Raw genomic sequence first — 22,154 nt, forward strand, 5'->3', positions numbered from 1 at the left:
TACTTGAGGATAGATTTTTTTTAAAAAACATTTAAAATTATCTTTTTATTTTAGAACAGTGTTAGATTTACAGAATTATCACAAAGATGACACAGGGTTCCCTTATACCCTACACTCAGTTTCTACATCTTCCAATTGCCTGGCATGTTTGTCGCAATTAAGCAGAACTGATACACTACTGTTAATTAAAATCCATACTTTATTTGGATTTCCTTAGTTTGCCCTGAATGCACTTCCTTTCCTCCAGGATCCCTCCAGGACACCATGCCACATTCCGTCCTCATGTCTTCTTAGGTTCCTCCAGGCTGACTGATACTTGTTCTTCACTCCATCTTTCCTTCAGCTCCTGTGTTCTTCTGATGTGGGTGTGATTTGTATTTGAGCTCGTCCTTGCTTTATGGATCTAGAAGACACTCCAGGGTCATCTTGCGCATTTCCTGCTTTAGTCTCCACTCAGATGTGTCTCCAAGAAGCCCTGGTTCCTTTACGAGTGAACAGTATAGAGACCAAGATCTGGGTGCTGGGTGTGCTCATTGCTACTGGAGTGTCGTTGCTCCTCAGCCCTCTCAGAGGACAGAGCAAGGAGATATATGTGTACGCTAACCTGTGCATATAAAAAAATAATACACGCTTGTAAATGTTTCCATATGTAATCATCTGTATAGATATTAAGCTAAATATGACTCCCATGCCTACAATGAGAAACCTGGCTGCCATTACCTACTATCCATTTACTTAATTGTTCATTCTCAGTACATTAACTTGTACCCTACTGGTTGGAAGTACCTGGGTGGTGCACATGGTTAAGCATGTGGCTACTAACCGAAAAGTTGGCAGTTCGAACCCGCCCAGGGGTATCTCAGCAGAAAGCCCTGGCAATCTTGTTCCTAAAAGTTACAGCCATAAAGACCCCATGGAGCAATTCTACTGTGCACACATGGGGTCACCATGAGTCAGAATCAACTTGATGGCAACTGGATAACCCTCATGGGAAATAGCTTTATCTACTATTCCGCTAGAGTACAGTGCTTATGTGCCGTTCCTTTTGCCTGAAGTCTTACAGATGCCATTCATTTCCATAGTTACTGAGGTCAGCACCTCACTCCCCCACCCCTTTCAGTGAGGTGGTTTCACACATTTGTAATACAGCCAGATTCTCTTGTCACAGCCTGCATTTCATCCTGGGAGCCCCTGACATTGACCTCCCAAATAGTTTTTCTTTTTTTAATTTGCATACATTAAAGTTTACTCTTTGTGCTGTAAAGCTCTACAGGGTTTGAAAAATGATTAATCTCTTGTGCTCACCATCATAGGATCATACAGAATTCTTTCACAGACCAAAAAATCTCCTGGGCTTCACTCATTCAGTCTTCTGCCTCCCACCCCTGAGCCCCTGGAAACCACTGATCTTTTTACTGTCCTTATAGTTTTGCCTTTTCTGGAATGTCATATGATTTGGTTGAAATCATACAATATGTAGCCTTTTCACACTGGCTTCTTTCACTTAGCAATATGCATTTAAGATTCAGGTGGTGCAAACGGTTAAGGCACTCTGCTGTTAATGGAAAGATTGGAGGTCTGAGTCCACCCAGAGCCTCCTCAGAAGACCTGGCAATCTTCTGAAAAATTAGCCATTGACAGCCTATGGATCACAGCTCTACACTGACACACATGGGGTCGTCATGAGTCAGAGTCCACCGTAGGGCAACTAGTACGTCTTTTTGTGGCTTGATAGCTTATTTCTTTTGAATTGCTAAGTAATATTACATTGTATGAATGTAACAGTTTGTTTATTCATTCACCTGTTAAAGGATCTCTTGATTGCTTCCAACTTCTGACAAGTACAGGCAGTCCCCGACTACCTGTTCTGACAACTCTGTCATGGGTAGTTTCTCACAGAAGTTGAGTGCCTTGTTTTGTTAGTTTTTATTATTACTGCCTTTCATCATCAATATCTTTATAAATCCAATCTTTATTTGTCTTTGGGATTGGAAACATCACATATAAATACACAGATATATTTTAATATGTACATACATACATTTAAAAAATACACAAATCATAAGATTTACTCCAACAATGAAGAGGAGTAGGACGACGTTGACATTTTGTCAGTTGCAGGAATAGCTTCATTTGTGGAAGGTTCTGGATCCTATGGATTATCCCTGGGAATGGGGATGGCTTTTCTAGTCAGAAAATAGTGAAAGTTGTCTGTATGGTACTTTTCTTTTTTTCTTCATATGTTTTGTGACTACATCTCACTGCTTCCTGAGTTTGCCTATCGACTTTAGCAAAGCGACCAGCATTTGGGTCTATGTTTTCAAGCAACTGAAGTCCCTGATTTAGTTTAGAAAACTAGATCTATACAGAAGTGTTTTCAACAATGAATCATAATTGAACACCTGCAAGTGAACATCTGAGAATGTTATATCAGCAAATTATGCCTCACATCGTATGCTCTTGGTAGTGGAGGCCATGTACTGAGGCATCCCCTCCAGCAGGGTCACATAGCCAAGCACACAGGTAAGGATAAATAGCCCAGTGAGGGCGTGGCTCACCAGAAGATGTTGGTGCTGTCATTGTAGGCCTGGGACTCAGTGCTCTGGCATCCCCACCCAGTGTGCTCCCCTGTCACTCATCTGGCCCATGGTGGCTCCTCCAGTGAGGTCTTGCTTGCAGGCGCAGGGGACCCTGGCTGCAGGCCACGCCCTGCCCCCGCACTTGCCCGTCCATGTGGTGAGGACATCTAAGATGGTGAGACTGCGTTTTACATACTTTGGACATGTTGTCAGGAGGGATCAATCCCTGGAGAAGGACATCGTGCTTGTAAAGTACAGAGTCATTGGAAAAGAGGAAGATGCTCAACGAGGTGGATTGACATAGTGGCTGCAACGGTGAGCTCAAGCATAATAACAATTGTGAGCATGGCGCATCTCTGGACAGTGTTTCGTTCTGTGGTACATAGTGTTGCTATGAGTCAGAGCCAACTCGAAGTTATCTAACAACAACAATAGCAAGAGGGAGTCTCGGGCGGTACCAATGTTTAATGAGCTGACCAAAAGGTTGGAGGTAGGAGGCCACCTAGAAGTGCCTTGGGAGAAAGGCCTCAAATTCTGGTTCTAAAAAATCAGCCATTAAAAACTCTAAATAGCACTGCTCTACTCTAATACATATGGAGTTGCCGTGAGTATGGCAACTGGTTTAATAGCAAGAGAATCTAATATATGTGTCTCCTATGAAATGTGGTAAGAGGTACACAACATCTCCTATGTAGTATTCCTGCAAAAATGCTCAAACTGCATCTAATCATGAGGGTAAAAAATCTGGGAAATCCCGAATAAGGGATAATGCAACTGTCTGTGGCTCTTCACAAAATTCAGTGACTTAAAAAAATTTAAAAAAAGGAGCACGGAGGAGACTGTTTTAGATTAAAAGACATAATAACCAAATACAGATCATGGATTTTAAAAGTAATAAAATCGCTGTAATAGTTGTTTAGTGGACAATTGAGGAAGTCCGAATAGGAACTGTTTATTAGATGATATCATGGAATTTTTACTTTTCTTAGGTTTGCTTATGTACCACGGTATATAGGAAATGTCCTTATTCTTAGGAGATAAACAGGGATATACTTGGAAGTGAAGTATTTGCAACTTATTTGAAAATAATTTAGCAAAAATAAGTGCATGGAGCTGTGTGTGGGGACAGAGAGAAAGAAAACATGCAAAATGTTAACAATTAATGCATTGAAGGAAGAATATACAAATGTTCATTGTAGTTCTCTTTAAATTTTCTGTTAATAGAAACAATTCTTAAAAAAATGTTAAAGGAACCGACGACTGCCCTGACAGGGAGCACAACAGAGAACCTCTGAGGGAGCAGGAGAGCAGTGGGATGCAGACCCCAAATTCTTGTAAAAAGACCAGACTTAATGGTCTGACTGAGAGTGGAAGAACCCCGGTGGTCATGGCCCCCAGACCTTCTGTGGGCCCAGGGCAGGAACAATTCCCGAAGCTAACTCTTCAGACATGGATCGGACTGGACAATGGGTTGAAGAGGGATGCTGGTGAGGAGTGAGTTTCTTGGATCAGGTGGACACTTGAGACTAGGTTAGCATCTCCTGCCTGGAGGGGAGATGAGAGGGTGGAGGGGGTTAGAAGCTTGCGAAATGGACACGAAAAGAGAGAGTGGAGGGAGGGATCCGGCTGTCTCATGAAAAAAAATAAAATCATGACGGGGAGAGTAATTGGGAGTATTTTTTTTTTTTTTTATCAAGGTGTATGTAAGTTTTTGTGTGAGAGACTGGCTTGATTTGTAAACTTTCACTTAAAGCACAATAAAAATTATTTTAAAAAATGTTGAAGGAGTAAATACTGCTAGAGAAGGTCGGGGGCAAAAGTTTCAGGAATAAAAGGGACTGAGAAGCCTCTCAAAGTGACAGCTTCCCCCGCCCCTCCGGCTATAGGCTGCGTCGCTCACGTGGTGGCGAGGCCCCGCCCACGCGCTCCCAGAGGCCCGCGCGCGCCCTCTTCGGTTCGGCCGCTTCCTACTCGTGGTGCGCGGGGAGCCATGGAGGACGTTCATCCGCCGGTGGAGGAGCGGCGGCGGTTGCAGGAGGAGCTGAGCGAGTTCGTGGAGAGCTGCTGCCGGACGCTGGAAGAAGTGACGGCGTCTCTGGGCTGGAGCCTGGAACAGCTGGATCCCGGGGAAGAGGAGGCGGCGGAGGTGAGCGGCTGCTGGGTGCTTTTGGGGGACCTCGGCCTGTGACGTGCTGGAGTGGAGGAGAATTCCGCGCGGGGTGCTGCCGAGGGAAGGGCGTGGGCCCCGGAGTCGTCTGCAGAGCCTGGTGAGCGTCCGGACCCGACGGGGCGGGTGGGAGCAGGGCGCTGCAGGCCCCAGGTGTCCCTGAAGTCCCCGAGCCCCCGGCTGGGGCTTGCACGGGCCGCCTTAGCGCTTCCGCCGACGCAGCTCCGGGTTTAAAGAAAACTTGACAGCGGGTGGGCGAGAAGGGGACGGCAGGTCCGAGTTTATTTAGAGAATAAGTGACTGGGTTGCATAGTGTTGCTGGCGGAGGTGTTGGCGATTTGCATTGTCATCTGTTGCATGGGTTCCACAGTTGCACCAAATCCGCTGTCAGGAGAGCTTGTGAACTAATCCCTGAACTTCTTGAATTGTGCGTTTATGGCTGGGACAGCACCGAGTATAGGTTACTAAAGGGTGCCTCTAAGAGATGTTACCCAGCAACTCTCCTGGGCATCAGAATTGCTTTTAAAAGATGTAGGCAAGCATATTAGAGCGAACAGCCCTGATTTTTGGTTTGTTTATTCTGGTGGGTGGGAGGAAGGGAAGTGCTCTAATGTGGGTAATTCGTGGTCTGTCATGTTCATTCTGGTTTTACCATGCTGTAGCACCCTAATTTCTCTCCAGCTTAAGTGACATAACTGGCTCCTCAGAGGCATTTACAAGTATGTTTGATTTGTATGCAAATCGGCTCACAGTTTATTGTATTAAAAGTGGTGGAAATTGTATAAAAAAGTCTTCATTGTTCCTTTAGAGGGGTATTTGAAGCTGTGAATTGCATTGAGGAACCCCTACTTGTTCACTCAGCATCATAGCAAATTTCCACTACATCATTGCTGATGTCAGATGGGTCTTGGCTGAAAGCAGAGAATACCAGTAAAATGTTTACCCGTGTTTTATTAAGTATGCAAAGGCATTTGACTGTATGGATCATAACAAATTATGAGTAACATTGCAAAAAATGGGAATTCCAGAACACTTAATTCTGCTATGTGGAACCTCATGTACAGAGGCAGTCGTTTGAACAGAACAAGGGGATACTGTGTGGTTTAAAGTCAGGAAAGGTGTGCGTCAGGGTTGTGCCCTTTCACCATACTTACTTAATCTGTCTGCTGAGGAAATAATCTGAGAAGCTGGACTGTATAAAGAAGAATGCAGCATCACAATGGAAGGAAGACTCATTAGTAATGTACCAGATGACACAACTTTGCTTGTTGAAAGCAGAAAGGACTTGAAACACTTGGTGATGAAGATCAAAGACCACAGCTTTCAGTATGGATCACACCTCAACATAAAACAAAAATCCTCACAACTGGACCAGTAAGCAACCTTATGATAAATCGAGAGAAGATTGAAGTTGTCAGGGATCTCATTTTACTTGGATCCACAGATAACACCCATGAAGCAGCAGTCAGGAAATCAAAAGACACATTGCATTGGGCAAATCTGCTGCAAAAGACCTCTAACTGTTAAACAGTAAAGGTGTCATCTTGAACCCTAAGTTATGCCTGACCCAAGGCATGGTGTTTTCAGTTGCCTCATACGCATGTGGAAGCTGGACCATGAATAAGGAAGACCAGAGAATTATTGACGCCTTTGAACTGTGGTGTTGGTGAAGAATATTGAATATGCCATGGACTGCCAAAAGAATGAACAAATCTGTCTTGGAAGAAGTACAACCAGAATGCTCCTTAGAAGCAAGGATGGCGAGACTATGTCTCACATACTTTGGATATGTTATCAGGAGGGATCAGTCCCTGGAGAAGGACATCATGCTTGATGAAGTAGAAAGTCAGTGAAAAAGAGGAAGACATTCAACAAGATGAGTTGACACAGTGACTGCAACAGTGGGCTCAAACATAGCAACGAAAACATAGTAACGATTGTGAGGATGGCACAGGACCAGGGATTGTTTTGTTTTGTTGTACACGGGGTTGCTATGAGTCGGAATCAACTCGAAGACACCTAACAGCAGCATAGCAAATGAGGATTCCTTGTATTAACAAACACTCAAATAGCACTTTTCACATGTTACTATGCATTAGCTTGTTTAATACTCAGAATAATCCTAAAGAGTAGGTACTGTTTTCCACATTTTCCAGTTAATAACCCAAACACAGGTTGTAATTTGTCCAAGGATGAAGAGATAGCAAATGATGGCCAGTACTTAAATCCAGACATTCAGACTCCTGAGTCTGTGTGCTTAATTGCTATGCTCTCTCTCTAAAACTGTTTTGGAAAATTCCAAAATTCCAAAAATCATTTGTGAGTTTACCTCGAATTTTTGCAAAACTGATAGCTGGTATTCAAGAGTTACTGTTTTAAAAAATCCTGATAAATGACATCCATCATTTCTAGAATACGTGCCATCCAGGTAGTTTCTGAGTCTTCACTTTTCCACTAGAATGTTTTAATATCGAAGTTTAGTGAACAGTAGTCACAGTGTCTGTTCATGGAGATTATTGTCTGGTGGTGAGGAGGAATACTGAGAAATGCATAATTTATTACATTATACATGATAAGATCTACAATGGGGGAGGTTGGAAGTACCGTAGTAGAGATTATTATAGGCTGGGGTGGGACAGCAAAGGCTTCCTGGACAAAGTAAATTCTAAGCTGATACCTAAAAACATGAGTGGAGTTAACTAGGTAAAGCATGAAGGAAGCATCAGCAGTCTGTGTAGAAGCCCAGAGACAAGGGCGTCATTAAGGATAGCTAGAGCAGAGGATGTGGAGATGGAGGCCAATGATGGTGGTTAAGAGCCAGATCTTAAAGGTCCTTGTCAGCCCAATAAGGGAGGCATTGAAGCCTTTTAAGCCAGGGTATATCATAAGCATATTTGCCTTTTAATAAAATAATTGCATAACTTGTATTGACTGCTTAGTGTGTACTGAGCTCTGTTCTAATTGCTTTATGTGTATAGCTTATTTAATTGTCCCAATACCTCAATCATACCTCCGTTGTTATGCCCATTTTATAGACGAGGAAATGGAGGCAAAGAGAGGCTAAGTAAGTTGCCCACGTTCATACAGCCAGTAAGTGGCAGAGCTAGGATTTGAAGTAGCTACAGTGTGGAGAATGGAGTAGAGGACAGTAAGACGAAGTAGAGAGAAGAGTTAGAAGATGACTGAATTGGAGAAGTGGCAGTGGGGATGGAGTATGGGGATGGATTTCAGAGATACATGGGAGTAAAATTAACAGGACTAGGTGATTGATTGGATGTGGGTAATGAGGGAGAAGAGGGATTTCTTGCTTGAGCAAATGGTACCTTTTACTGAAATTGTAAAACAAAAGTTTTGGGATCAGGAGACTGTGAACATAATAAATTTATTTCTAGTCATGTTGAATTTTTAGTGTCTTTGATATAAGGTACTCAAGAGAGAAACAAGATCTAACTAAAGATTTAGATTTTGAGAGTCATCAGTATGTAGTATGGTTTGACCTACATGTTTAAACAGCAGCATTTAAAAGGGACCAGGTAGAGCAAGGAAGACAGATCTTTGAAGGAGACCAAGCAGAAGGAGACAAAGGTGTAACGAATATGAAGTATGTATCAAGATGACAGAAATGGACAACTGGGTTATGACTTTCCAAGAGTTCAGATGAGGGCTATGACATGTCCCTTGGCTATTTGTAAGAATAAGGTTGTCCATAACTTATTGGCAGTGTTTTCAGTGGCATGATGGTGGCAGTGGGTGAGGAATGGCTGGTAGGTGAGGTTGTTGACAGTGTGAACAAAACTTTTCGAGTTAGGCTTTGAAGGGATAGAAAGAGGGCATAGACTTTAAGGGGATGGAGGGTTGAAGGAGTTTTTTTTTTTTTTTTTTTTAAATATACGCACGCATACACACAGGGCTGGGAGAGGTATGCCGAAAAAAACTGAATAAAAAAAAAAATAGCACCCCTTTATTTCTTTAAATATTAGGTACCTTTTTCTTTGCGTCTGTTTGTTTTTTATAGGATGAAGTGGTGATCTGTCCTTATGATTCCAATCATCATATGCCTAAATCGTCTTTAGCAAAGCACATGGTATCATGTAGATTGAGGAAACTGGGCTACACCAAAGATGAAGAGGTACCCTATGTTTAGTGTATTATGTGTATGTCATGTAGCTCATGCATTCATAAATTCACAGTGTTTGGAAGGTATAATGTGTGGTTTTCTGACATACAATAATAGCCCTTGTTTGTAGGGTGGAATAATACTTGCCTGATTTCACAAATTATTGCAAGAAGTATTTAAACAATACTAATCTGTTGTTTGGAAATGCTGGTGGTGTAGTGGTTAAGTGCTATGGCTGCTAACCAAAAGATTGGCAGTTCAGATCCACCAGGTGCCCCTTGGTGGGGAGGGGCAGTTCTACTCTGTCTTAGAGGGTAGCTATGAGTCGGAATGGACAGCAACGGGCTTGTTTTTTTTTGGTGTTTAATCTGTTGTTTATGTCAGATCTTAAAACAGTCAATTATCTGGTACTCAAGAATACTGAGATTTTTTTCTTTTTCACTGCTTAGGATGAAATGTATAATCCTGAATTTTTCTATGAGAATGTGAATATACCTTCAATTACTTTGAGTAAGTATTAAATTATTAGATTATAATTTTAAAATATCTTAGTGTAGGTATTGATGTTTTCTTTATGAAATATCAAAGGAATGAACTTTAGAAGCATACTTTTGATTAGGAAGAAAGTTTGTACCCTAAGAGAATGTAGGATTAATTAATACACAAGAAAACTAAATCTCTCAATATGAAGTTTAGAGACCATGTTTATATTGATAGTGAAACCCTGTAAAGCTTTATACAGAAAGGACAGTTGTCGTCCCTCTTGGTCATAATAAAAATCTGGCCACACAATGCACTTAGAAATTAGGACCAAGGATGGAAATATGTTCCAGGTGTTCAGTACATACAGAGATTAAAAGCAGGGGCTCTGGAATCAGGTTGCACTGATTCAACTCCTGGTTTTGTCACCAATGGATATGTGACATTCAGTAAGTTAATTAACCTGTTTGTTGCCTAAATTTCATTATAAAATGGGGATGATGATAATAGTATCTTTGTGAGGATTAAGTTATATAATATATGTAATATGCTTAGAATAGTGCCTGACAGTTGAGATTGGAGAAATGTTAGCTCTTATTGGTTGCCAAAATTTGTAGCACTCCTGGCTGCTTGTCTAATACAGTGTTTTCTAAGCTGCTTGAAGTCTGGGTTACGTACTATGTTAGACCTGAAAGAATTCTGTATTCAGAATCGGTTGGCAGGGATTTGGATGTTTTAAGATTCTAAAAGGTTTGCCAGTGCGTCCAAAGAGCTTGGTTTGGAAACCAGTAAAGATATTAATAATTTAATAGTGAATGCTGGAGATTCATATTGTGTTCATGGATTTTTTTTTTTTTTTCAGATAAGGACTCACAATTACAGATAATTAAACAAGCTAGAACTACAGATGGAAAAGATGGTGATTATTCTGATCAAAGTAAGTGACATCATAGGTTGAGCTAACTGATGAAGCAAATTATGTTTTTCTTACAAGTACTAGTTACTAATTTTCTTCAAGAAAAATCTTATGTAAGCAATTACTTGGGAAAGGTTAGCTTTTACGTTTAACACTGGGCTTATCTGCTTGGCTTTAACTTCATTTAATCGATGTTTCCCGCTTAAATAAACCAGTTTCACTAGGATACTATGCTAGCTAGGTGTTCATGCTTTGGAGTTACTTAGTAGATGAGATTGTTATGTAAACGATTTTAAAAATTTTTTAGTAAATAAATTGCATTAGGTGAGACTGTCTTGCCCTGAGACTCTCCTTCTCTTGAGAATGTTAAAATGCAAGGTACAAGGAAAGACTTAGGCTAGAAGAGATCAGTATCCACAGTTGCCCTCAGAGTATTACCCCTTAAGTGAGTGGATTTCCAATCTTTCTGGATGTTGGACTCCTTTGAGAATCTGATGTGTGTTAGGGACCCTCTTCTCAGACACAAAGTCTTAAATATAATTTCAGAGAGTTTGGGGATCTTTTCATGCCCAGCTTTGGAACTGGGTTTACAATTTCTACCTGGGACTGACTTCAACAGAGACTAGGTTGGAATTTTTAAGCATGTGCTTTTAGGAAATTGGAAGAAAGCGTAATCCATCAAAAGCATAGAAGTAAATGAGTTAACGGAGTTCAGATTTCTGAGCTTAAGTATACATCTAGCCACAGCATGAGTTGTCTTCTGTGAACCCCCTAGAAGTTGCTTTCTCTGGACACACTACCTTTTCCCTCACTCATTTACATTCGCCCTTTACAACAACCAGAAGCAGATTTCTTGTATTTCCTGTTTTGAAGCTCCCATTTTTGTGACTGTCAGTTAAATTTCAGGTTTTATCTTGAGGGAGACATTCAATTTTGTCTTACCTGGGGAGACTGACCTTGATCAATGTAACCTTTCTTAGCCCCTGTTATTGCTTGTGTTTAGTTAATAGACTTTTTTTTTTTTTTTGAGGGATTAATGGTTAAAGGACTTGGACTTTTAACTTGTTATATTTACTGAAATTTTTATTTTAGTTGAAAGGGAACTTGGAGATCATCTCATCTAGCCCCTGTGTTTTACAGATAAGAAAATAATCCCTGTCTGATAGTAGTATGATTAAGTTCTGGTGTATTTGTCCTCAATTCTTTTATTTTTTAAAAATTCTTTTTTTCCAAAGCTCTTTTATGTATTTCATTTCTCTTTTGGAACAAACTTGTGATTGGTTAGACAATATTTTCCTCTATATTAGGTGAAGAAATGGAGGCACACAGTTTAGTAACATGCTTCTGCTAGATAATAGCACTGCTGGGTCTAGAACCAAGTTCTGAATTTTGGCACAAACTCTGAACTGAGTTATTCTGCTTTCTGTTAGAAACTTTTTACGTTAGTGAAATCTGGATCAGTATTCTAGATATTGTTCAGTTGTATTCATTATTTCTTATGTCATCAGGTTAATTTAAGTAGAATATCATGAACTTCACATCTGTATGTGTTCACTGCTGCCATCAGTGCTGTTCATTGTCTGTTCTACTTTGATTAAGGCTGTTTTAAAGAGAAATTAGCTGTTTCACCTTGTACAAATGACATCTCTGGGTTTCTTATCTGTAATATAAAACTATCTTATAGAGTTGTTGCCCTGGTGGCACAGCAGTTAAGAGCTCAGCTGCTAACCAAAAGGTCGACAGTTCAAATCCACCAGCCACTCCTTGGAAACCCTATAGGGCAGTTCTGCTCTGTCCTACAGGGTCCCTGGGAGTTGGAATTGACTGGATGGCAATGGGTGTGTTTTTTTGTTTTTTGTTTTTGGTACAGGGTTGTTCAGTAGAGAGAATGAATGCTAAACTAGCCCTAGCTTAATAATTGGCAGCTGTTAGTGTTTTAAGTATAAATTAATGTTTAGAAAACATCATTAAGGTGATGAATGGGTGAGGATTTTATATATGTAATTTAGAAAAATGTCCTAAGCTTTTATCTATATAATTGATTAATAAGGAAGATTTGGACATTGAGCTTAAAAAAAAACTTAGTTCATATAAAAGCAAATAATTACATAGAATGAGAGGTTCTTTCAGTAGATAGTTCAGAGGAACTTTTATTTGATTTTGAAATTTTATACTGTCTTAAATTAAGATTTAATTGTTAACACTTTTTATATAATCTGTAACCCTCTTAAATTTTTTTTTTCATCATATGTAGGGTTCTGCAATTTCTAAACAGATGGTATTTGTGGCCCACTTATGTCTTAGACATTTTATACCTCTTACTCTAGGATACTAATCTTTTTAATATATTCTTTTGCATTGATATATATACTTGGAAGGAAGAATGACTAACATGGAAGATTTTACATATCCCCATTCAATTAATACTATGTTTGTTGGTACTAAAGTGTAAGTTTTTATGAGGTTGTATGTATCTTTTCATCAGTCATATCAAGTCTAAACTCTGGGTACACAATTCTCAGCTCATTAACTTTTGTGAAACCTTGAATAACTCATTAGATCTCCTTACTTGTTTTCAGATGGAGTTATGTTGGTTGATTTTGTAACCAAAATGTTAATTTCAGTCATAAACAATCATTTTTTGTTCAGTGGTTTATTGTTTTCCTTCAGTATTAAAGATTCAAATTGCTGTACTTCAGTTTCGTGAAGTATATTTGAGTCATGGACATGACTTGAGGGTCAGTATGCTATAAAAGAACCCTGCAGAGACAGGATATAATGGTTCTAGATACAGTCTTCTACCATGTATGAGATCTTGGGCAAGTCATTTGACTTCTAGGGCCCTTAATTTCTTTATCTCTAATACTAGGAAATTCACCCTGTATGCAGTCTTTCAGCTCTAAAATTCTGAATTTATAACTTTGAAACTACCTCTTACTGATATTGTATATGTTTAAGATACCTTATGATAGCAAAAGTGACTACCAAGGAAGAATGAGAATTGAAATTACTAAAGAAGAAGATAGAGGGTTACAGAATTATTATGATTTTAGCAATTCAGTTGTATCTCTAAATCATATAGAAACTTGAGTTTTGAAAATTTACATTTTATGTAAACATAGCTTATTTTAGTGTGTTTACCATATCTATGTTCTGAATGATTTGAATGTAGTTTGTTGTTTAATTTTTCTTCCGCTTCTTCTTTTTCAGTAATTGGGGTGAGTATAAAGAGGAATTAGGAACCTGATTGTGCTCCTTATTTAAAGATACGCAATATCCTTTTTGCAAATGATATCCTTTTAAAAGTATCACTCAACTTTCTGAACTTTATTTTAATAACTGTCACAATATTATAGGCTTGACTTGGAATTTTGGTTGAGTTTCAAGAAATTTAAGAATCAGTCTTCACCATAAAGAAATTTAAGATGAATAAAGAAAATGCCAAAATATGTTAAGGAAGAAATTATATTTCTTTGTTTAAAAGTAATGAATACGCCAAGAATTACATAATGCATTGTTCTTGTCTAATCTTTTTTTCTCTTAGATTTTTATAGCCTATTTTCAAAGGAATTAGGCTTCTTAGAGCTAACTCACTTTGCTATTGTAAAATTAAGTGTTTTAACACCTGTCTACATAAAAGGACTTTTCCTAGTACCTACCAGAATTAGTGAAATTGATTGACCTGAAAGGGAGCCCCTGCTCCGCCTTGAGTAGTACCAGTGGCCACGTATTGTTATCCCTGACTCTCAATTGGGTGCTCAGGCTCAGTGTAGTGCTCCTGGTAAATTGTAGGCAAATGTAAAGTCATCTCCCTTTTGAGTTGTAGTGCTTAGTTCATAGTATGCTCTTATTTGGATTCTTTTTTTTTTTTTTTTTGCCTTTTTACTTAGGATGTTAAAGAGGTTAGACTTTATGAAATATCAAATACTAGTGTTTGGGAAGAGTTACCAATTTTACATTGTGCTATGAACCTGTTATTATTTTAGGGTAACCCAGCACACATTAAAAGGAATACTTGAGTAGCTCACGTTTTTTTGTGTGTATTAGTGAATAATGAAGTCCAGAAAGAGTTGTATTAAATTGCTTTATTTACAGTTAAAATTATTTTTTGTTCCTTTGAGAAAATTTGTATCTTAAAACAAAAATTTTCTTCACTGTTTAATACATCATATCCAGGTATTGTATATACTTTTTTTCATTAATGAACAGATTTTAGAAAGTTCCATGACTGTCGGGGGTGGGAGGCACTGCTATGAAGTATTTTTCAGTTAATTCGGTTAAACAAATATGCTTCTTCCTCAGGAAATTGAGAAGAATTTAGTCGCAAATCTGGTCTGTGGAAGTTTGGGATTTCTGCTACTTAATTTATTGTTTCTGGCCCCTCGCTTAGTGGGAAGTGTTTTGAGTATTGAAAATCAGCTTGGTGTCTCATAACTAAAAAGACATTTTTTAAAAAATGCATTATTCTTATTTCCACAATTTGTTTTGGGAGAGGTGATAATGTGTTCTAACTATTAAAAGCAGATTTTTTTTCCAGCTTTTATGGGAAAAAGCTTATAAACATAAAGTTAATACCTACTTTTGTAATGTGGATGGTCTTCTTAAAAATTGTCACCCAAAAGGTTTTTCGTGAGCATGTTCTTTCTTATGGTTATTATGCATCTCCTTGTGGGTCCTCTCTCACCATTGTGCCGGGCGACTAGCAGACATCCAGGGTATACCCTTTCTGTGGTTATGGAGCGTTCAGGATAGAGTTGTCACTACCATTTAGCTCGTAGATGGATACTTTGTATGTTAGAGATTACTATGAAAAAATTGTTAATATTGCACTATTACAGCATGTGTTTTAAAAATAAGGGGTAGATTTTAAGTTCACACTGCTTCATGTATTGTTTATTTTTGTGGTTTTATTTTCCTTTAGAGATTTATTCTTCCTTGCCTGTTGAAGTTCCTCTGAATCACAAGCGCTTTGTTTGTGATCTAACCCAAGCCGATCGTCTTGCCATCTACGATTTTGTAGTTGAGGAAACAAAGAAAAAGCGCTCCAGTTCTCAGATCATTGAAAATGACAGTGATCTTTTTGTAGACTTGGCCGCTAAAGTCAACCAAGGTTTGAGATGAATATCATATCTTTACGTTTCCCAATTATCTTTCCATGCTTTGAGAGTTATTAAGATGATGGAATTGTCAAACCACTTTGAAAACAAATTGAAATAGGATGCTTTTGCATCCTCTGATGTTTATGTATGTATTAAGACATTCAGTGCATAAAATTTTGATTTAAGCATGTCTTCTTTCTGTAAAGATGTTGCTTAAAATTGTGTTGTTACTTTAATCTATGTACCTGAACACTGTTATGTTCAGCCTGTGGCTAGCTGGGAAATTGGTCGTTCACACCCACCACTCGTGGGAGAAAGGTGTGGCGGTCTGCTTCCATAAAGATTTACAGCCTTGGAAATCCTGTGAGGCAGTTCTGCTCTGCCCTATAGGATTGCTAAGAGTCGGAATTGACTCAGTTGCAAAGTTTGTTTTTCTTTTTTGTTTTGTAGCCAGAGAAAAGGAATGATACAACACTACATATCACCTATTTATGTATCATAGAATTTCTAGAATGTTTTGTGTGCTACACTGAAACATGGGATGGTTGTGGTGTTGCTGCCTGTTAACTCACAAGGATTGAAAAGCTCCTAAGGATATAACATTTTATTCTCCTATTAGATAATAGTAGAAAATGTCCAAAATCTTACCTTGAAATCCTGGCAGAAGTGAGAGATTATAAAAGAAGACGCCAGTCCTATAGAGCTAAGAATGTTCACATAACCAAGAAATCATATACTGAGGTAAGTTTTACATCAGCTTGAAGAGCTTTGTTGAGAACAAAACTTTCCCTTAGATAGTTTTCTAAGTCTCTTCTGTGGGTTTCCACGATTCCTGGGAGATTTTCTGAAGTAAGTGTCTTCGGGGTGGCCGTATTGAACTTGTATTTGCTCCATCACTTTCAGACTCACTGTTTCCCAGGAAAAGGCTTTTCAGGGTATGAAAACCTTATGTAAAGTAAAGAGGCTTGACCATATGGTAAAATGTTTACCTTTGAGAAAGTCGTATGGCATTGTGAGGAGAGTGTAGGTTTTAGCTTTAGATATACCTGGGCTTGAAGTTTGGTTCTCCTGGATGTCCTGGGCTGTTTGACATGGGTGAGATATTTGAGTTTTTTAAGGTTGAGTTTTTTTCACTTTATAGTAATAGTACAAATCTTGTAGGATTATTATGAGTAGATTGAAAAAATGCACGTGAACACAAAAATTGCTCAATAAATACTAGCTATCATCCTTTTTGCAGAATTCTTAGGGTTCTTTATGTACTCTATCTCTTAGTGTGCAGCTAGACTTGTTTTCAAATGTTGTTGAATGGATAGAGTTAGAGTGGATGAATTTTTTTTGGTACATGAGTTACCCTGCCCAAATTCTACAAATAATTTTCTCACTGAATCCCTAATTTACCCATATTATTTCTTACTTCTGTGATTTTGGAGACCCTCCATAACCTGGCTCCATTTACCAAGCATTTTCTTTTGTTTTAGTCAGTCATGTCTTTCAAATTACGTTGTGATTACACATCTTTTTCCTTAGCTCTGTGCCTCAGTGGATGCTGTTTTCTCACCTGAAATATTGTTTGGTTTTGCCATTGTGAATCTTAATGAGCCTAAGGCCCACTCTTTCCACGGGGTGTTTGTTGGCTCTTAGCCCTCCACTGGCTTATTGCACAATTGCTCAGTGGTGCACAGCCCGGGGAGCCCTGGCGGTACAGTGGTTTGGAGGCCAGCTGCTAACCAAAAGGTTGGCAGTTCAGAACCACCCACTGCTCCTTGGAAACCTGATGGGGCAACTCTACTCTTTCTTATAGGGTCGCTGTGAGTCGGAATCAACTAGATGGCATCAGGCTCAGGCTTGGACACAGCTTAGTGCTTAATTTTATGCTGTCTTTTTTTGAAATTAAAGTATGTGTTTCAGACTTTTCTAAGCCAGTAGAGCTCTGGGGACATGTCATACTGCCTTTGTGATTCTCACAATCCCTCAGATACTTGGTGGTTGGTTCATCAGGTGTTCCTTCTTGGACTCATAACCTTGTAATCAGTTTTAAATGGTGCTGATAGTGTTTGTTAACTGGTGGTATGGAAACGGTTAAACATATTCCAAAGTAAACGGCATAGTATAATGAACCCTCATGGACCCATACCTCTCTTGCGCAGTTGCCAGCATACCGGCCCGTCTTGTTTTAGCTATCTCCCACTCATCTCATAGCCCACTTCCCACACTTGGTCGTTTTGAAAGGAAAACCCGAATATCTTTTCATTCATAAATACTTCAGTATTTAGAAATCTTTCAATGATTTGCCGTATCTCTGGTCATGGCTTTTTTGACATTTTAATGCATTCCTAGCTTCATTCATATCCTGCATATTTTTTTGTTTGCTCTGAACCAAAACCTGAACTTTGATAAATTTTAGCAAATGCTTAGTTACTATGCATAACACACCACGTAACACACCGTTACGGGGTATGTAAGAGAGTCCCTGGGTGGTGTAAATGGTTAAGCCTGCAGCTACTAACCAAAAGGTTGGCAGATTGAATCCACCCAGAGGTGCCTCAAAAGAAAGGCCTGACGATCTGCTTCCAAAAGGACACAGCCATGAAAACCCTATGGAGCGCAGTTCTACTCTGCAGCACATGGTGTCGCCATGAGTCAATTGACTTGAAGGCAACCTTTTTTTTTAAATGGGGTGAGCAGATACCAATGACACACAGATCCCACCCTCAAGGAGCTTATAGTTTAATAAGCAAAACAGACATATTCAAAATAGAGATTGTGTTAAGTGCTAAAATAGGTGAGATCCAAGTGCTGTGGGAGGAAGGAGAGGTTCTTTCTAAAGATGAGCTTGGTATAGGCTTCATAGAGAAGGGAGCATTTGTGGGAAAGGGGCAAGCAGGAAGTGGAAAAGGAATGTCTGCTTGTTGACTGCTTTCCGTGTGCCAGAGCCTGGCTAGCAGGCTTTGTGGAAACAACATCCAGTAATACGCAGTCTTCAAGGAGCTCACAGGCTAGAAGTGCCAGAGCTGGAATTGGAGTTCAGGGCTGTGTGATTTACGTCACTCCTCTGGGTGGAACCTTCAAGTGTCTTAGGTGTCCAACAGGAGAATGAACTGAGGGAGAGGAAGTCGTGTGTAAGGGTTTTTCAGGCAGGAGGATTGGCATTCCTAAAAATAAATACAAGTACAGGAGTTTTTTCAGAGAACCGTTAATAATCCAGGGTGACTAGAGCTTAGAGCTTCTGACGATCTATATAAACTAAAACCAGACCCGTTGCCGTCAGGTCGATTTCGACTCATAGCGGCCCTGTAGGACAGAGTAGAACTGCCCCATAGGGTTTCCAAGGAGTGGCTGGTAAATTCGAACTGGTGACCTTTTGGTTAGCAGCTGAGCTCTTAACGACTGTGCCACCAGGACTCTGATGAACTATATGCCAAACCAAACCAAACCCAGTACCGTTGAGTCGATTCCGACCCATAGTGACCCTATAGGACAGAGTAGAACTGCCCTGTAGAGTTGCCAAGGAACACCTGGAGGATTCAAACTGCCGACCCTTTGGTTAGCAGCCATAGCACTTAACCACTACGCCACCAGGGTTTCTGATGAACTATATAGTGAGAGATAAAGCTGGAATCTACTACATGTTGTGGTTGAATCATGGAGGACTTTGAAAGTTACGTTAAAGAGTTTGGACATTATTTTATTTTACTTAGGGAGCCGTTGAAAGTTTATGTGAGCAGAGAAGAAATGCAGTCCGACCTGAACTATGGCATACATCGTTCTGATATTTTTCTCCCTTGTCTTTCATCCTTTTTTTTTTTTTCCTGAAGAGATTCACTAATTAGGCATGAGGAAGACATACACGTGTATTTTAGTTCCATGTGTGTCTCCCTAGTGATTAGTCCAGTGCTTGGTGGCCTGGATAACTGGAAAAGGAAACATTTCTAATGGTTCCGACAGGTTAAGGGGTGTGTCATCTAAGTGGGAAAGATCTGAATTGCCTGTAAGATGTCAGATTCTGTCATCTCTTTGGCTTAATTACTAGTTTTGTTAGAAAAACTCTACATGTAAATAATTTCAAACTTACAGATAAGATGCAGAACTATAAATAATACAAAGAACACCTGTGTGCCCTTTCCTTAGGTCACCTCTTGTTGACGTTTTACCCCATTTGCTCATCATTGGTACTCTTTTCCTCACTCTCTCATTCTCATTTGTATGAGATTTTTTTTCTGAATTATTTAAGGGCAAGCTGCATACCCTTTATCTCTAAATACTTAGTATGTATTTCCTAAGAATAGGGAAATTTTCGTACATAATCATAGTACTATCGTCAGCTTCGGTAAATTTAACATTGATATGATAATTTGATCTACCATTTGTATTCCATTTTGAACATTGTTCTCTTAACTACACACGCTCCGCAGTCTGATGTGTCATAGCCCTTAGTAAATATTTGACTGGTTGTTAGCAGTATTTTTTCTAGCTTTATGCTCTTAATTTTGTAAACAGCTTTCTTATCAGAAATTCTGTGCTTAATTCTCCTAGGTGATCCGGGATGTGATAAATGTACACATGGAAGAACTCAGCAGTCAGTGGCAAGAAGAGCAGGAAAAAGCAGAGGATGGTATTATAAAGTGTGTCCTTTTCTAATCTCTTACCTATAGTTATTTGTTTTGGCTTTTCTGAGACCGTTAATAACACATTATAATTCATCAAAATGCTTGTTTGTTGTAATTGCTCAGGATTACTATACAAGAGTTGTTTTATGACATTGCCCTTTGACAGTTTGGGGGGTGCAACCATATTAGTAAAATAGTTAATGAAATAATGAAGCATATAAGAGCCGTGTCACTTTGACTATCCTCTTATTATGCACATTTAATTAGACTGTATAACCAAAAGGTTGGCATTTCGAATCCACCAGCTGCTCCTTGGAAACCCTGTGGGGCAGTTCTATTCTGTCCTATGAGTCGGAATTGACTCGATGGCGATGGATTTGGTTTTTGTTATCATTCATATGGAGTCCCTGGGTGGCGCAAACGGTTAATATGCTCGGCTGCTAACAGAAAGGTCGGAGGTTTGAGTCCGCCCAAAGGCACCTCAGAAGAAAAGCCTGGCTATCTCCCTCTGAAAAAAATTAGTCATTGAAAACCATGTGGATCACAGTTCTACTCTGACACACATGGGGTCGCCATGAGTTAGAGTCTACTTGACAGCAACTGGCTTATCGTTGGCACAGTATTGAATATTGAATTTTAGGCCCGTGTGTGCGTTCATGTGTGCATGCATACTGAAAACCAGCTGTTAAAACTGACTGACTAATGCTACTTTCTCTCGTTCAGGAAGGAAGAAAGGCGATCAGCTTCAGTAGATTCATGGCAGTCTGGTGGAAGCTATTTGGATGCTGAATGCTCACGGCATAGAAGGGATCGGAGCAGGAGCCCACACAAACGAAAGAAAAGTAAAGATAAGGATAGAAACTTGGACTCAAGAAGAAGGAAAGAGAGGTGAGTCTAATACTGTGTCATCCGATGTTGGATTCTTAGGACAAATAGATCTTTTCTTTGTAGACCATGTCAAGGAAATAGATTCTAAGAGTGAGTTAAGGTAAGAAGAGTAAATTGATGAAGATTCTTAACATTCCCCATATTTCAGGTGAAATAACTGTAGCTCTAATGACATGGTTCTCTGTATGTGTGTTTGATTTTAGTTTCACTTTTTTGAATCGCTTGTGTCCTGACGAGGATATAGGAGAGTCAGGTCTAGGTAGGGAGTTTATTATGTCAAAGGTGTTTGCCTAGATCCCTTTCTTTTCTTCCTTTCTTCTTCCCTGTCTCTTTCTCATTTTCTCTCTCTTGTTGGTTCCTCAGTTAAAAAGATGTACAGGGTCTGAGAGCAGATTCAAAGTTTAATATCATTCAGTTTTATCCTTGTTAATATCCCTGATAAAAAGTTTGATATCTGAAGAGATAAGAACTAATACTAAAATGATAAATTTTAGTCAGTTAAGGTCTGTTCTTAAATTTCCAGCTGCTTCCTGGACATAACTTCCTGCCTCTCAAATTCATCAGGCCTACAACTGGACTAATATCGTTTTCTCAGTCCATTGTTCTTTTCCCAGCATTCCTATCCTGATCAGTGGGTTGACTACCCATCTTGTCACCTAAGCTAGAAATCAAGGAGTTGTTTGAGATGCTCCTTTCTTGTTCCTTACCATCATGTCAGCTCCACCCTCATGTACCTCCTTTTTTCTGTCTCTATTCTCTCCATCTGGAAGATGATCTTAGTTTTCGCAATTGCTCTGCCTGTCTCTCAGCTTGTCCCATATAAATCCATCCCCTACTCTGCTGCAGAGAGAATTTCACCTCTTAAAAACTCTTCAGTGGCAAAATTCAAATTCTTTAGAATAGTTCTTAAGACCCTCCAGGGCCAAGGATCCTGCCTACCTAGACTTTTTTTTTTTTTTTTTTGAACTGTTACCCTGGAAAATTCATAACTTATATCCTAGATAGCCTAAATTACTTATGGTTCCTCATCCACACTGTGCCACACCTGTGCTTTTCCAGAGGTAGTGTTCTCTTGCCTAATTTTTTTTTTTTTTTAATATACCATTTGGTAAACTCCTGTTCATCTTTCTTGGAAACCCTGGTGGTGTAATGGTTAAGTGCAACGGCTGCTAACCAAAAGGTTGGCAGTGTGAGTCCACCAGGCGCTCCTTGGAAACTCTATGGGGCAGTTCTACTCTGTCTTGTAGGGTCGCTTTGAGTCGGAATTGACTTGACAGCAACGGGTATTCATCCTTCTA

General features: G+C 39.4%; 1 protein-coding gene across 2 annotated transcripts in view; it reads left to right on the forward strand.

Moving 5' to 3' along the window:
• The first annotated feature begins 4,521 nt into the window (after positions 1-4,521).
• The window catches only part of SNRNP48 (small nuclear ribonucleoprotein U11/U12 subunit 48), a 28,329-nt gene continuing 10,696 nt past the window's right edge, over positions 4,522-22,154 (forward strand). For both annotated transcript variants that reach the window (XM_049883241.1, XM_049883232.1), the window contains exons 1-8: positions 4,522-4,725; positions 8,762-8,875; positions 9,313-9,373; positions 10,206-10,280; positions 15,181-15,369; positions 15,978-16,099; positions 19,895-19,983; positions 20,692-20,856. In XM_049883241.1, coding sequence (XP_049739198.1) covers positions 4,570-4,725; positions 8,762-8,875; positions 9,313-9,373; positions 10,206-10,280; positions 15,181-15,369; positions 15,978-16,099; positions 19,895-19,983; positions 20,692-20,856 — 971 coding nt within the window. In that variant the 5' untranslated portion in view covers positions 4,522-4,569. The remainder of the gene's footprint in view (positions 4,726-8,761; positions 8,876-9,312; positions 9,374-10,205; positions 10,281-15,180; positions 15,370-15,977; positions 16,100-19,894; positions 19,984-20,691; positions 20,857-22,154) is intronic.

Source organism: Elephas maximus, chromosome 1 (genome assembly GCF_024166365.1).
Source record: "Elephas maximus indicus isolate mEleMax1 chromosome 1, mEleMax1 primary haplotype, whole genome shotgun sequence".
In the NCBI taxonomy this organism is placed as follows: domain Eukaryota; kingdom Metazoa; phylum Chordata; class Mammalia; order Proboscidea; family Elephantidae; genus Elephas; species Elephas maximus.